Source organism: Leptosomus discolor, chromosome 3 (genome assembly GCF_034619465.1).
Source record: "Leptosomus discolor isolate bLepDis1 chromosome 3, bLepDis1.hap2, whole genome shotgun sequence".
Taxonomy (NCBI): Eukaryota; Metazoa; Chordata; class Aves; order Leptosomiformes; family Leptosomidae; genus Leptosomus; species Leptosomus discolor.
In genome coordinates this window covers 80,149,129-80,166,394 of record NC_141393.1, presented here as the reverse complement: position 1 = coordinate 80,166,394, position 17,266 = coordinate 80,149,129, and the positions used below count along the sequence as shown (strand labels likewise).

The window sequence follows — 17,266 nt, the reverse complement described above, 5'->3', positions numbered from 1 at the left end:
TGCAGGGAGGGGAGAACACATCTAAAAATAATCACATTTGAGTTTATTTGGATGGGGATAGAGTATAATACACTGTCTTAATAGAAGACTTCAGGCCCTAATTTACACCAACTTTTATGTCCTCCTATTGTTTTCAGTTGAAACAACATGACGTGGAAAGAAACCAAAGATTGGAAAATCCTAGGTTTGAGTGGAGTTTTCACATTTAAAAGTAACACCATAACTGTTGCACATAAGAAACCATTACAGATTTTGGAGTATTCATGTGATATAAAGAAATGTGCAATTATCAAGTGAGATACCTATTGTATGTTAAGTTTGGTTCTTCAGATATTTGGGGAGTAGCTAGTACTTTGGTAATCTAATGCTGATGAAATATGGCTGACAGTTTCAGTGACAATTTCTTCTGAAAATCGGTTACAATTTCCTCATCATATAAAGGCAGTGGATCCTGATCTGGCTCTTGCCAATTCTTGATGCTTAAACTAAACAGTTTATCTGCTAACAGGAAAATATTTGTGTTCATAACAACAAAAAAATGAACTGCTTTATTTCTGAGAAGCTTTTAAAATACAGCTCTTCTGTTTCTGTATAGCACTAGTTTATGATCTCCGATTCATTTATCATAACTATCAAACTTCAGTGCATCAGTATGATAATATGTAGATTAAGAAACGTATTTTAATGCAGACTTCTGCATGGATAGGTGGTATAATTGGAGCAAGATGTAGTTTTGTTTCCAGTTTGCAAGCTACCTTTTTTCTTACCTCTACTGTTAGTGTGTGCTTTTGTATGCTTGCAGATATGTATAAGAGGTAATAACGTGTTTCGTAAGTGTTGGAGTTCAATATTAAAGCAGATCTGTCAAAAAGATACGTGCCAAATTACGCATCTATTTGTATGAAAAGAGGCACAAACTACTGTAAATGCAAAACATATCCATCAGCTGTCCAGATAGGATTTTTTTATATACGTATTTCTAAGCCTGCCTATTTATTCAATTATTTAATTTTTATTGTGATATTAAGGAACTATGGACTGCATAGTAGATAAGCAATGTATAGCCTATAGTAGGTGATACAAATATTTGTACCGCATACAGTCTGCAGAATGTCTGAATTTGTTGTTAGGAAGTTAGGCTCTATAACAAAATATTTCTTCAGTGCATGGATCTGTAACTGAAATTATGAAAAAAGCCGTACATGTCGTAACCGTTCCAATTGCAGATGTAATCTGAAAAAAAAAATCACTTTCATCTTTGTCTAGGAGCCACTGAGAGTGGGGAAATGGTCTGTACAATATGTCAGGAAGAGTATTCAGAAGCACCGAATGAAATGGTTATATGTGATAAATGTGGGCAAGGTAACTAGATTTTTTTTTTTCCCCTGTTTACTGTGTTTTAAAAGATGTTTTGATTTGTTTTATGAAGGAGGATATTTGCCTGGCTATGACTGACTGCTCAACTGATCTTAAATTTTCTAGTGCTTAGCGGCTATTTACAGCTTAGTGAATAATAATAATCCATGTTAGTCACTAACACTTGTTCTGTAAGTAAAGTTTATTTTTTTTTTTCTACTAAGAAAATTTAAAACCAATTTGAATGTTACTGATCTTTTTGATCAGGTTTTTTGGCACTTAATGATGGATAATGCCTTATAGTTGCATTAAAATTGTATACAGTTAACTCTGTGTCAGCTTCTCTTGCCGTTGTAATAACACTTTGATCATTTTTTATACAGGGTATCATCAGCTGTGTCACACACCAAATATTGATTCCAGCGTGATTGATTCAGATGATAAATGGCTCTGTCGACAGTGTGTTTTTGCAACAACAACAAAGGTGTGTTTCTAGAAAAACATTTCTTAATGTGTTCCATGTTGTATGCATACATTATTGTTGAAATTGAAACAAAAAGAGAGCGCATTTTTTTTCAGTGATTTCTTTTTTGTTAACTTTGACCTAAATTGAAGTTTTACATGTTGGGAATTTATTTTAGAAATAGGTGACATTTGACTTGCGATTTATTTTTAAACAAATATGCTAGTATTAAAATACAAATACAAGTGAAAGTATTTTACTTGATTATAGGCAAACTTTTGAGACTTTGAAATTAAAGGATTTGAGAGTTTCAGAATTTTATTTTTTGTAAACTAATATATTTGTTTTGGCCCAGAGGGGTGGTGCTCTTAAGAAAGGACCAAATGCCAAAGCACTGCAAGTCATGAAACAAACGTTACCGTATAATGCAACAGAGCTTGAATGGGATGCAGGTCATAAAACCAATGTCCAGCAGTGTTACTGCTATTGTGGAGGACCTGGAGAGTAAGTAAACAAATAATATATAAGAACTCTTCTCTGTAACTGATCCTGTAGGCACTGATCCTGTAGGCTTTTACTTGTGAACTTGTTAGTTTGTTTCTATTGTGTGTTAAGTATTAAACTTGATGCAATGTGGAATTTTGAATTATATTTATTTTTTTAAATGTCTCATGGGAAATAAATTATTAATGGCTTTCCTTCTCCCATCAGATCTTTCGGTTTGTTTTCTGTTGTGTGACGATCACATAACATCACAGTCCTTCAACAAGCATTTTTTTGCGTTGCTACTGTTCATGTGTTGAGATTGGATGGAGTTGTTTGTTGATCTTGCAATTCTAGGCGGTGTTTTCCTGATAACTCAGCTCTGTCATTAGCCACAAATATAAATGTATCTACAGATTAGTTTATTCAGTTTTGGTGGAATAGACAGCTGTCTGATTCTACCGTAACATCATACCCTGGATTGCAATTACTGGTGGGGGAAAGACACTTTCCTCTTACGGTATTACAGAGTCCTCTGCTGGTTCTTTTTCTTACAAGAAAGGCAAGAAGAGGACTTCTTAAGCAGGTAGAAATAAATACTCTGATGTCTGCATGGATGAGTGAATGAGTAAAATAGCATTGAAGACTTGAAGTCAAGGCAAGTCAAGAGTCCTACAAAGAAGCAAAGCTTTTAAGAGTTATACTCACAGGACAGAGCTCTAGTCTGCAAAATTCTCAAACTTGGACAAACATCGCCTTCAGTTTTGCATGGTTCCTTTTCTCAAGGGAGAAGCTGAAAAAGGAAAAGAAAAAAGTAAAATGAGATCAATTTTGAGGATTCAAGTAGTTGACTCTTCAGATCAAATGTTTCTGACTTAATGCAGCTGTGTCATGCTTTGGAAAATAACAGGGAAGCTAATCCAGTATGTGAGAAGGAGCTTATATGGAGTTACTGAGTTTTTATTATTGAGAATTAAAATGTGGTTGTCAGAGGAAACTAAATTTTTATTTTCTACATTTAATAGCCTAGTAAAAGGATGAATGAAGTTATCTTTTATTATTCTTAGTCACTCTTCTAGTAGTGATTCATTATGGGACTAAATGTTGCTGAAATATCCCTGCAGAGGACTGTTTTATAAACTCTGAAAATCAGTTTGGATCAGAAGATCCCTTGCTATTTAATTTAAACATGATGAAGAACAATTTTCAGCAACTTTTAAAACACATCTTGTTTTTCTTTCTGTTGGTGAAGCTGGTATCTAAAGATGTTGCAGTGCTGCAAATGTAAGCAGTGGTTTCATGAGGCTTGTGTGCAGTGCCTCCAAAAGCCAATGCTTTTTGGTGACAGGTAAGAAACTTAAGCTGTACTTTCTGGTTGTCCTTCCTTAAAATGTGGAGGGAATCTCACATATGAGCTTTTATTAAGGCATCTGTAATATGACAGTATTTTCCAAAAACGGGATGAGTTTTGTGTAGAAGATTATAGGAAATAAAGTGTATGTTCAGGTGCCAGGAAAAGGCAGTTCATCTCCATTTAATGAAGGAGGGTGGGGTGGTGGGTGGCGGAGAGGTAACCAATGGATAGTTGAATTCATACTGTTACTGACTTCTATTTGTGTGGAAGTCCATTATACTACAGGTGCTGGCTACTGGGAGATTGGAAGCTTTAAAGCAGACCACTTTAGTGGGCCTGTAAGTTAGATAAGGGCTTTCAAGTTCCCATGTTGTAGGTGACTAATTTCTTGTATGAAACAGGCACCGTGCTACAAGGTAGGCTCTGTGTGCGTGTGCAGTAGTAGTTCCCTGTACTAACAGTATAGGGAGCTGGAGAAAGCTGAAAGGATAGTTAGACTGAAGGGAACTCTACCTCCTGTGTTGTGTGATGTGCTGTGACAAAAGGAAATGAAAAAAAAGCACTGGTCTGTGCTTTCATTTTAAGAGGAACTTGGAGCAGTTGCAGCAGATGAAAGAGAAAACTGGAGAAGGGAATCAAGGAGTATCTCATTCATTATGTATTATACTTTCTTTCAGCTGTTAGAATGTTTGTATGAAGGAACAAGTTAGGACCCAGGATTGCATGGGTCCTTTAAATGTGCCCTTACACTGGTACACAAGTTTCTGCGTTTGAGAGAATGGAGTGGGGACATTACAGAGAATGTTCACTGGTATAGTTACAGGTTTTGGGACATTCTCGGGGAGTATGAACCTGTGGTACCAGGATAAAATTGAGGAAGTACCTTGTATCTGGCCTGGTAGGTACCAGCACAGATTGTGGAAGTTGATAAAGGAAGGTGGAGGACAAAGGGACTCTCAAATACCACGTGGCTGGGTTTCTAGCCTGCTTAACTTTTACTTTTTTGTAACTAGGGTGTTAAAATATTAATTGAGTGTGTGTGTGTGTGTGTACAGATGCTCACCACCCAGACACATGTACATATACATATGTATATATTTTTAGGTTTTATACGTTCATTTGCTCAGTTTGCAGTTCTGGACCAGAATACCTCAAACGTTTACCCTTGAGATGGTAAGTATGAATTTAAAAAAAAAAGGGGGGGGGTGGGGGTGGAAAAAGGGGTGAGTTGCATACATGCTCTGCTTTTCTTTTGGTATTTTGATTCTCTTTGCAAAAAAGGAAATCTGCTTGCTGTCTTCAGTTGTTTCTTGAGTTGTTCTTACTGCTTGTATGAACAGGGACAAATTTTCCTTCAAAGCTTATCCTTAAATTTAGAGATACATTGCAATTGCGTGCAATAAATTGGAGTTATTCCTGGGATTGTTCAGTAAAGTAGCAAGCAACTACTCACTTGTATAGATAAAGACTGAAATATCTGAACAAAGTCTTTTTGCAGGTTTAGGATCTTGCCATTAGATAAGCCAAATGTAGTGACACGTTTTATAAGTTTTCTTGATGACACTGAATGGTTGGTTGTTGTTTGAAATCTTTGAACTAACACATATTAGAAATGATATCCAATTTAGTGTATATACATGCTAACAAACGTATGGTGGAAACTACCTTGTTAAATGTTAGTTCACCAAAATACTTGCATGAGTTCAGAACCAATACATTCAAGTATGAGTTCGGACTTACTTAAATATTATACACTTTAGACCAGTTTTGGAGTTTAAAAGAACATCATGACAATGAGATGAGGCAGAGATGAAAGTAAAATTTAGAGCTGGAGGAATCACTTGAAGAGAAATGCCAGGAGACTTCATAATGCTGTTCCCTGAATCGAGTGTTTTCACATTGTGCTTTGTGTTCCTCGAGCTATATTGTGCTGAGATCTTTGCTTTTCTTTGAAATAGTTTAGTAGAAATTGGAAGGAAAATACTTTTCCTCTTTTTTTTTTTTATTCAAATATTTCTGAACTCTAGGGTAGATATAGCACATCTATGCCTTTACAACCTAAGTGTTATTCATAAGAAGAAATACTTTGATTCGGAGCTTGAACTCATGGCCTATATTAATGAAAACTGGGATAGATTGCATCCTGGTGAGGTAAGTAATGGGAATACTCTTTCTTGTTTTTCCTTACAGTGTATCTGTATGTCCTGAAAGTTAGCAACCTATGAACTGTTTTATTCTGAATGTTAAATCCTCTATTGCCTTAAAGTCTGGTAATCCCAAATAATGAGGAGATCATCTTTAATTTCCTTGCAGAAATAGAATGCTTTTTAAGTGGTGTATGTTTTTGAGGTGTAAAATTTCTCAAGTGATCCATATAACTATTATTTTATTATTTGCATGGTGACTTTATTTATACTCAACTTTTTATTCTGTTGCATATATATTTTTTTCTTTTCTTTCATTTTATGTCTCATACTACTTTGATATTTTCAAGTGCAGAGACCAGAAAATCTAAATGTAGAACTGAATGCAGAGTATATTGCATATGAAGACCTCTTCAAAGTCTCTAAGGTGTAACACAACCAATTACTGTACTCAAACGTGTGCATGGTCAGTTCATGTCCAGGTCTTAAGATTTTGATCCTTTTTCCGGTCTGACTGCTACTTGTCAGGGCATCTTGGTTTCAGTTCATTGCTATAGTAGTAAATCAAATAGCTATGATAACTGCCCAGTTATTTTTCCAGCATTAAAAGAAATCCATTTCCTCAAGCAGACTGATGTCATATTTAACTAGGAGGACCAGTGTAGATATTTGGTGCTGCATGTAAGGTTGAATGCAAAATTTATGTCTAGGTTCAAATTTTTATACTGCTAGTAGAGCATGTGCTTTTTTGTGTGTGAAAACTGTTTAGTGTTTTGAAGTTTTTAATACAGGTGGCATATAACTGGTTTGAAATTTTATTATCATGAGTATATCCTATGTTTTTGTTTCTTTTCAGTAAAATTCATCTATCTAATCCATTTTTACTAGCAGACACAATTTGAGAATCAAATGCATGTTTTTGGTTTAAATGAGTAACTACTTTTCATAAATAGTTTAAATACATATGTTTAGACTATGAGTGTCAATAGTTTGTTAGAAAGACAAACACTTAAGCATTACTAAAACCCCCAACAATTAGTGTCATTATGAATAGACATCTGGTTTACTCTGAGATGTATGGCATCTCTTCGCTAAGTCATATCAATTCAATTCTGTCATATCAAGCTTTAAAATAAAAAATGCACAAAATGTGGTAACTCTCATGGTGTTTTCAATAGAATGAAATGTTCTGGCTGTCTTACTGTGCAGTTTAACAAATAATAAGCAGTGTTTAATTTTTACTTCTCTTAATATTGAGTGAAACAGAAGAAAATGTTTGTTTATTTCACATAATAGAATTTTATTTAGATTTAACATAATTTCATGTCAGAAAGGCTGCTCAGAGCAGCTGTGGTGTGGATGAGGAGAGTGGAGCTATGTAGCTGCCATTGACTTGGAACACGCTCTCCATTTTGAAGGAGTTGAATGGCTGCAGCCCTCATTGTGCTGCTTTTCCACCTTTCTGCTTTCAATCCATGCTCAATCTATGTGAAAAACAGATAACTAAGGGGAAGGAAGGACAGGGGAGTTCAAAAATAAGGAAACTCACCTGTTTAAGTGGTACTTTCAGTTCCTTAATGAATATTTCTACACCTTTAAGGAAACTACTTTTAAGTCTGAAGATTACGTATTTGAAGGGGTAGCTTTTGAATAAAGGTAGGAAAGTAGTGGTGAGGAAATCTTCAAGACTGTTCTGAAAAGATTCTAAATGTCTTTCACTAAGTTGGGGAAAAACAGTGTCTTGAACAATTTGAGGCAAATGTATTTTACTGCTTCAGCTAATCTGGTTTCCTTATTAAAAAGGAATTAGTCACAGAAAAATAATGTCTACGATATAATGGGTTTAAGGGTTTTCTAATATTCTTGGCTTTCCACTGTTAGAAATGACACTTTGGTTTCTTTCTCTAGCTGCTTATAGTTGAGTAAGAGGGAGGCTTTTTAAGCATAGGTAAGATGGGAGTAAATAGTGGAATTATCAGACCTTCTAAGCCAGTAACTTTTAGCACATCGTTATTTATAAATGTATGGTGATTTTCTGTAGTGAAGTGCTGCAGAGTTGCAAGATTTCTGGATAACAATGGGTTGTACTGAAGGCATATGGTAAACACAGTTAAGTTCTTTGGCTAAAATCGGTTGAATACCTCCCTTAACTTTGATAGTCAGGTAGACTGACTACGAATCTTGCCCAAAACTGTGTTAAAAGGTTGGCGTTTGTGAGTGTGTTTACTCATTTATTTAGCATTTCTATCTGTCCTGTTTGGTCAGAATGTATTCTTTAGAAAGTATCTGAAGGTCGATGGGGCTTTCTTTGAGCTGCAAATGTTGGACAGTATGCTCTAGTATTCACACTAATAGTGAATCTTAGTCAACTCTAAATTTATTGCAGAGCCAATTGGATACAAGTTCTAGAACGTTTTGGCAACTGGAAGTATGGTAGCCTCACTGGAGTTTAAAAATGGCTGTCTAAATATAAAAATTAAAAAATCTAATTTCAAATTGTATTGCATAAATGTTGTGTTTATTTCTTTATAGTCACCACCATCATACTTATTTTTCTTTGTCTTTCTAGTTCAGAGGTATGCAGTTTTTCAGAGAGAAGATTCCATGTTTTGGTAGCTTGATAGGGACTAGCTACTTCAGGTGTTGGTGCAAGAAGGGAGGTTAGACAGGGCCTTAGCAAAAGGGGCATGAATAACTTTTCTGGGCCTCTTCCATTTTTTTGTATCATGTTGAGTAATGTTAGCAAAAACGGGAATTGGGTCCTGTGGCAGGATTTTGGTTAAAATGATCACCAATGGAGTAGCTAAGTTCTTTTTGTCAATATAGTTAACTTCTTGCAATCTCAGTTAATTTGGGAGTATATAATGCTACTGAAAAATTAGTCTTGGGAGGCAAGATAGTATTATGTTCTTTGAGTATACTAAAATTCTTTGAGGTATTTTTCTTGCCCTTCTTACAAGTAAAACTCCAGTTCTTTGGCCTGGGCTTGATCCTGGTGTGAATTCTGTGGATGTAAATCACAGAATATATGGGATAATGATTAATATCCTTTGGGATTAGGTAGTTTCACAGCTAATACTTCATAAATGTACTTCATATCCAAATCTGTAGTTACAGTGACTCAGAGTAACTGGAATCTTTCTATTAGTAAAGAATTTGACAGGTTAAATGATTTCTTAATACTTCACAGCTGGCAGATACACCAAAATCTGAAAGATATGAGCATGTACTGGAGGCATTAAATGATTACAAGACCATGTAAGTTATTGGTACTTTTTTGTTCTAAATGTTGTTTGCTTGTTTAGTCTGATACAGATTACAGTCTTCAGTCTCCTTTGCTCAGCCTGTCTGATACTCACTTTGGCTGCAGCTAACATTTAAATTTTAAATACTGTTTCTATTTCAAGCTATAGCATAACTATTGGAGTGAAACCCAGATCATGAGAAGAAATTTGTTTTAATTTCCATCCTCTTTCCATTTCACATTGTGTATTTGAGACTGAGGATTGCATTAGAGCAAAGAGGGGAATAAAATAGCGTTGGAATGAATATTCTAATTTGCATAGCTTTGTCTTGCATGTATGCTGTTATTTTAAAAGTTGCTTTCCCTGGGGTCAGAGTTTTAACAACTAATTTAAAATCATCTAGGTTTATGTCTGGAAAAGAAATAAAGAAAAAGAAGCATTTGTTTGGCTTGAGAATTCGTGTTCCTCCTGTGCCACCAAATGCTGCTTTAAAGGCTGAGAAAGAACCAGAAGGAACTTCTCATGAGTTCAAAATCAAAGGCAGAAAATCATCTAAACCGATCCCTGATGTGAGGTAAACTAACCCAGGCATTCAAGAAATGTTGTGGTAAATCGGAGCTACTTTGGGTATATTTTTGGGGCCTACAAAAAAAGGCCTTTTCATTGTAGAATGTCTTTTTTTAAAGTAGCTGTAAAGGTGGACTATTTGTGAGAAGCAGGTCTTTGAACAAATTTAGTTAGCTTTCTGTTAGGATCCTTGCGGGGGGGGGGGGGGGGGGGGGCAACAACGAAAACAAAAAACCCAACCCCCAGAACTCCACCAAACTAAAAACCCAAAGTGAAATTTACCAGTAAGAACAATAGAAAATGTCCCAACTTTGCCATTTGGGAAACAATCTCTTGCCTTTCTGGAGATCTTATGCAATGATCTACCTAGAATTCTAAATGGGAAATGTGATGTGAAGTTGTAACTTGTATTAGTAAATGTGCCATCTTTTTTACCAAGTGTGATCATGTGAATAAACAACATTTAACACTTACTTGTTCCTTCTCAATATTATGGGATCAGTAATGTCACTAGAAAGATCTTGTATCTGTTTATATTATTCTAGAGGCAAAAATATGTAGCTTTGTACCCAACAATTTTGATTTACCAGAATAACCTCATTCAGCACAATGTTTTAGCAACAGGCGTCTACTTGTGTATTCAATGAAAATAAAGCAGAACAAAATATACTTTTTCTTCTAGGGAATTAAGTAATGGTATAGAAAGAAAGGGGAAAAAAAAATCAGTAGGTCGTCCACCTGGTCCCTATACAAGAAAAATGATTCACAAAACTCCAGAGTCGTCTCCTCTGGTAAGATTTTAGGTATTTTATTCCACCCCCCACCCCCTTTCCTTTCCCCTCTAACTGGATTATCATTTTTGAAGAAAAACATAACTAGTTAATCTGAATCATGATATTCCCACACTTACCCTCAAACAAAATTGATAACAGCAATTAAAACTTAATTTGAAGGTTTTTTGTTTTTTATTTCCTTAGGATAATGAACCAGTTCCAGTGATAGAGAACCCAGCCTTGGAATTACCCTGCACTGTTGGGTAAATTAAAAAAAAAAAAAAAAAAATTAAGAAAATCCCTGTAGAACCTTATAACAGCATGTCATTTATCTGTTTGCTTCTGAAATGTTAGCTCAGTTTTTAATGTAAGATTATTTTCATTACATGGCAACCCTGTTACTTGTATATCAGGAAATCTGATGGAACTGCACATTCATCCAATACCTCAGATGTGGAATCCACAGGTGCTGCCAGTATGAAAGAAACTACCTCATCTAGCATTTCCAGACATTATAGGTAATTATTCAATTACTCTGTCTGCTATAAAGATTAAGAATTGCCATATATTCATTTTAGCAAAATCTGATGGAGGGGACAGGAAACAATTAGTTCAGCAGTACTTCACCCTTAATAAACAGAAGTGCCAGGGGTCCAACAAGAGATCTTGCCAAAGCATGACATGTGGTGTTCTAAGTCTGGTTTCTTACAACCTGAGGTACTGTGGTACTTCCAGTCAGTTCTGAATCCTTTGGCTAACTTCAGTGGAATCTGATCCAGGTAGTTCCAAAGACATTACAATCTAACTAGGTTCGTGAAGATGGACACTTGGATGAGAGACCCAAACCAGTAACCACACTTACAGAAAGGCAGACAATTTTCTAATTATCTGTGGTGTAGTCATTGCCGGTGCTGTTTTGTTGGGTTTTGTTTGTTTGTTTTGTGTGTGTTTGGGTTTGTGTTTTGTAGTTGAAGCTTTGGCAAAACAAAGGTAGAAAATAAGGTAGGAGGTTGACCTAAGTTATGAGGCAGCTGTAGGAGATGTAAAATGGAGGTAAGGGTATTGCAATACTGGTGGGAGAATAAATAGAGAAGAACTGAGGATATTGCAAAGAGGTATAACATTGAGGATGTGGTGAATCACTGGAATTTGGGGTAATGAGCAACTGAGACTCAAGAGTAGAGCTATAAATTGCATGGGGAATCTAAAGAAATAGACAAAAGGACTAGTCTTTTAGTTCTGCTTACAACACAAGGTGATTTTTTTTCTTGTGCTCACTGACTAGTGTTCTTTGATGTAAATTCAGTAAATTACATTTACTGAAAAGAATTATTAACTCCACAAACACTTCCTGAGCTTAGTTTTCTCATAAAGGCCACAAAAGAGCTGATGTGTACCCTGAATTAATCTTAGCAGCTTTTGGTTTTGTATTCATGTTAAAGAATAGCAAATATGCTGTGTTTTTGTACAGTCAATAGAGCATGGAATTTTTTTGGCACAGTCTAATAAATAAATTATTAACTACAACTGACTTCTCTGCAAATAAATTGTTGCTTGAACTGCTTCCTCTCAAGTCCAGGGAACATGCACTTCTCTTTCGTTGAGGTACATGGATCCTCAGCCTACTTACACTGTCTCTTTCTGGTTTGTGCTACCAAGTGCTTTCATGAGTCCTTGTGCATTGCTGCTGCAAATTGTCTTCAAAAACTCATGTTTAACTTGCAGACTTCTGAAATTGTTACCTAAGGACTTAAGTCACTGTTTTGTATTTCTGTCCTTTATTCCATTCTTTTTATTTTTAAATGTTAAAAAGATGCACCTTTTTCCTCAGTATGTTACATTGGAGTCTTGAGCATCAACGTTTGCATATAACTTTATTTAGGACTTTATCAAACATGTTTTAGTATGTGCAAATGATACATGTCAGTTTTTACATAAGGTTTTATGTCGTGGCCACATTTAATATTTGGATGATAGTTTATTCCTGGATAACGTCAGAAGCTTCTTTTTCATTACTAGATATAAAACTGTGTGAGTTTTGGATATACGTATTTTTCTGGCCACACATAATAAATCTTTAGGAAGTCACATGTACTATACACAGTAGTGAAGTAGGATAGATTTTTTTTTTCTTCATATTTCACAATTTTAATTTGTTGAGATAAATTCAGCTTGAAAAAAATAACTATGCATAAATGAACTTTTTACTTAGTCTTAGCTAACATAAAGGTCTCAAACTCTTTTTATAGAATAGCTTTTGTAGTAGAGGCCTACCTGTGTGATAAAGCTGTATTTCTAGGTTGAAAATTTCAGCGTGTTTGGTGCAGACTTCTCTGTAGACAGTTTAATTTGCTTAACAATGTGATTAAACTCTATCAAAATTAACATAATGTAGGCATAAGTTAATATCATTTAGCTAACCTTTCTGACACTTTTTTAAACTAGTACAATTATTTTTGTAAATAATCATTATTTTGCAATGTTTATAGTCATCTATTGTCTGTAGGCAACAAGTATTTTTATCAGTGAAAAACAGAACAAAATTTGCATGAGTTGCATGGAAACAACTGATGATAAAGCACACATTTTGAAGAAGTTTCTTGGAGTTAATGCTGCTTTTTCTTTTTTCAATAGTTTATCTGACTCGAGAAAAAGGACTCGTACAGGAAGAACTTGGCCTGCTGCAATACCACATTTGAGAAGAAGAGGTCGCTTTCCACGAAAAGCACTCCAGACTCAAAATTCAGAAATTGTAAAAGATGATGAGAGCAAGGAAGACTACCAATATGACGAACTCAATACAGAGATACTTAACAACTTAGCAGATCAGGAATTACAGCTCAATCATCTAAAGAACTCAATTACTAGTTATTTTGGTGCAGCAGGTAGAATAGCTTGTGGGGAAAAATACCGCGTTTTGGCTCGTCGGGTGACACTTGATGGAAAGGTGCAGTATCTTGTGGAGTGGGAAGGAGCAACTGCATCCTGACTGTAGGACTGAACATTATGTTCACTGCACTGTCATCTGTAAGTACAGTTCATAATGCAGAGCCACGAGAGAAACGTGTCTTTAAATGTGTTTCTAAAAACAAAACAAAACCAGTTTAGCCTTAACATGTAACTGTTATCATTACAGCTCTTGTGATAAAGACTTATCTTTTTAAAATCTGATCTGAAACTTAAATTTTTTAATCTGAACATTGTTAGATTGTTTTAGGTTGGGATATTTTGGGTTACAATTGCTTAAAAATGTGCATGGTGTTTTAAAAAAAAGACAGACATTTTCTAGAGAACATTCCATGGATACAGTTATTGTGATTTAGAGAAAATATTATGTAGATAGCACAAATATTTGAAAAATTTTGGTTTGTTTTCTTACCCAAATGTTTGCAGAAATGTATTTCTATTTCAATACTTTCTAGATTTCATAAGTGCAGTGTATATAATGCCTACTGAAGACTGTAAAATACTGAAGTTTTCTTTCAAACGAAGTGTAAAAAAAAAAAAAGAAAAAAAATATATTGAGCCTGTAAATTGCTCTGTGACCAGACTTCATTGTCGTCTTAATATATTCTTTGTGTGTGTGCGTGTGCGCGTGTGTGTGCGTATATACAGACGTATATACGCACACACATACTTGTGCGTGTATATATATGTGTGATTGTGACCTATGCAATACAAATTATGGGATCGGGCAGCTTCTGAGAATACATCCCATAATTCTTTTTTCAGGAATAGTTGCCAGTATTTACACAGCAGCATTTCTTCTCAGGCTTATTGGGTGCTGTTGCTTTCTGTGTACTAAGGAAAAGTGTCAAACCAGTGCAGCGTGTTCTGGCAATGGGTGCAGTCATTGATGTTCATATGCTCTAGGTAATATATTCCATTGTTTTCCATGTGAATTAAAAAACAATGCAGGATCTGAACATTTTGAAATTAACTCTACTAGAAATAACGATTTGAAAGTTATTGTGGCACACTGATTGTAAATTTTGTGTCCCAGTTATGAACTAAGTTGACAGGAGTCACACACCAGATTCCTACATATCTGTAGAAACAGTCATATTTTGATAAATGTAGTATGAACAAAGTGTATTATTGCACAGGGTCAACAAGCAGTTTGTGGCCATTTGAAGTAACATTACTGATTTTATTACAACATTACCTCTTTTGTTTTTATAAAATGTACCAAGTTTTAAATTGATAAGTTTATTTTGCTTGTTTAAAAAAAAAAAAAATTAAAAAAAAGAGTCTCTTGCCAGTATTAGATATTTTTACTTTGTCTGCTACTTTTGAGGGGGTTTTAGCCAAAGAGTAAACAGAAGAATATTTTTACTTTGGTGGTTACCCACTGTACTGCATAAAGTTAGTTTTCTTACATGCTTACAGTTTACCACCAAAATAAAATTATGTAACACTTACAAATGACAGAGTGGTTTAAAGTGTACTGCCTGGGTTAGTACTTATTTATTCCATTACTTGATTATTTGACTTTTTCTGCTCATCTTCAACATCTTGAAAAGGTGATTTTTTAAATTTTTTTATTTTTTCCTGTCACCTTATAGCCAAAGGAAGCAGAGAAAGCTTTTTATCCTGTGCTTGGTTTATGGCTGACCGGGCAATATTAGCTTTATAAAAATGCTAATTAAAAACTGCCACTTCTGTTTACCTTCACTAAAATGTGTGGTTTTTTTCTCACACCCTCAGCTATTAATTTAATGTTGCCTTGCCTATAGCTGCAATATTTTGATAACACAGCAACTTCATGTTAATTTTTGAATGTTTATATCTTGGGATAATGCAAAATGTAAAGCCTTTGTAACCTTACTCACACCATCTGTATCTGTCTTTACTGTTTCACTTTATCAAAGTCCTTTAATTCTAACTGAACACCAGCAGTATTTTTCGTAAAGTTTCATTTAAAGATAAATATTGGAATGTACTTGGGGACTTTAGTCGGGGGGGGAGAAAATATTTGTCAAACTTAAGCTGTCCATAGACTTAACTATTGTGAATGTTGTTTCATTTTATTATGGTGGTTGACTTGACTCTGATGTTCAGTTTGTATTTTTGGAATTGCTTTTTTTTCTTAGAATTAAAAGACCAACATTAAATGTGTGTATTTTTTGAGAGAGAAGAATGAGTTTTGATTCTGTATTCTTGTGAAGTACATACTTGGTGGCATCCTCCAATCCATTGTTTCTCTATCTCTAGCTTTGCTGTTACTGTCCTGGAGACACTTGCCGTGCACATAGACACTAAGTAGTGTTCCAGCTATGCTTGAGGAATGCTTTGTTACGAGGTGTCATGTACTGGAAAATGCTGCAATAGTGCTGCTGAAGATACAGCTAGAGTAGTGATTAAAGCACACCGACCAAATGCCTTTCTCTCATTTTATGTGAATTTCATTGTATGTAGTAATGGAGTGTCTAAAGGAAAAATACAAATGTTGCTGTACGTAATGATTTCATTTTGGTATGACTTGATCATTGTATGTATGCATGTGTGTAAATATATGTAATTCAACTTTGTTGTGGTCACTGATTTAGAATGATTACTATGTGTATCAGATTTAATATTTTTCCATTCCATATTACTTGTATTACAGTAGTATTTGGGTAGATGAAGTCTCCTTTGAGGCCATTCTGAAAATGTAGGCATCACATGAACAAGGCAGCAAACAAATAATGGCACGTTACTGGTCAGAATTGTAAAATAGTCATCGTAGCAAACTACTTGTCAAACGTTGTTCTCAAGAGAAACTTTAAGAGGAATTTTGAATAAAAACTGTGCTTTTCTATGCATAACAGGCATTTTGAGTGAGATTACAAAGGAATTTTGTGAAATATCTCAGCGTGATACATGAAATGAAGGTCAGTATTTTAATTTAACCTGAAGACCAAAATAAACCAAAAAAGGCTTTGAAGGGTGAAGACAAGCAGTTTGTCTAGGGAGTGGGAGGAAAGATAAGTGGATAAACAGAAAAATGACCATGTCTTTGGAACATCCTGCTAAAGTGATCTTTCAGTGTTATATTTTAGAAGGAAATTGGTGAATTGAGATGGAACATGCCAAGGCTGGAGATGGAGCAATAGTCAGAACACAGTGGTAAGGATGAACTGGACAGTAGCATCAGCTCTGTGCACAGAGGGAAGATGATGAATCTTGCAAATGCTATGCAGGTAATATTTTCAGGCTAACGAAAATGAACACTGCAGTTTGGGATACGATGGCAGAAAATGAGATTTTCTAGAAATGGAGAAAAGGGGTTAGGATGGTGAGTTGTTTGGTCGATGCTGAGCTTAAGCTGATGGCTAAATGCCCATGTGGAGGTGTCAGATCCATTGAGATCAGAAAAACACAGTAATGTGTGAGGGGGAAAAAAAAATCAGAGTTGTCAACCTGAAGTTTGTGGAAAAGTTGATTGATTTTGTTGTTGTAGACTGAGGTATAAAGAAGAGAAGGGCAAGGGAAAAGAGAAATCCCTTGGAGTCCCTGAAGAAAGTTGGAAGGGGTATGACCATCTTCTAGAAAAGATGGTCAGGACAGCAGAAAGAAAAGCAAAAGTACAAGTAGAAGCTGTGCCGCAGTCTGAGAATGAGCTTGAATTCAGTGCTTTTGCTAGTCTTTCACTGCTGTTGTTCAGCAACAGTGAAACAGAATATTGTGTATTGTTGCTATGTTTTTATTGCATTTCTGAATCCCTTAATGTTCTTCTCAGCTAGCTCATCTCTGCTATTTTTTTAATCAGATTTTTTCATATTCCAGCATTGCGATCCATATACCGTAACACCAACAGTTGTTCTGGTTTTCATTGACACCGAAATATTCCGGCTTGCAAATACTAATTTTTCAAATAGAGCTGTAGCTCATACGGTTCT

The 17,266-nt window shown here is 35.2% G+C and overlaps 1 protein-coding gene across 2 annotated transcripts; it reads left to right on the top strand.

Moving 5' to 3' along the window:
• The first annotated feature begins 1,266 nt into the window (after positions 1 to 1,266).
• Positions 1,267 to 13,562, top strand: MTF2 (metal response element binding transcription factor 2). Of its 2 annotated transcripts, XM_009958450.2 has the most exons (12): positions 1,267 to 1,362; positions 1,740 to 1,840; positions 2,175 to 2,323; positions 3,555 to 3,650; positions 4,761 to 4,829; positions 5,684 to 5,807; positions 8,991 to 9,058; positions 9,449 to 9,619; positions 10,295 to 10,403; positions 10,590 to 10,648; positions 10,799 to 10,903; positions 13,020 to 13,562. In XM_009958450.2, exons 1-12 carry the CDS (start codon positions 1,287 to 1,289, stop codon positions 13,372 to 13,374), a joined length of 1,482 nt encoding a protein of 493 aa, XP_009956752.1. In that variant the 5' UTR covers positions 1,267 to 1,286; the 3' UTR covers positions 13,375 to 13,562. The 2 variants fall into 2 exon arrangements, with proteins under 2 accessions (XP_009956752.1, XP_009956753.1); XM_009958451.2 differs by lacking the exon at positions 9,449 to 9,619.
• Positions 13,563 to 17,266: the final 3,704 nt, after the last annotated feature.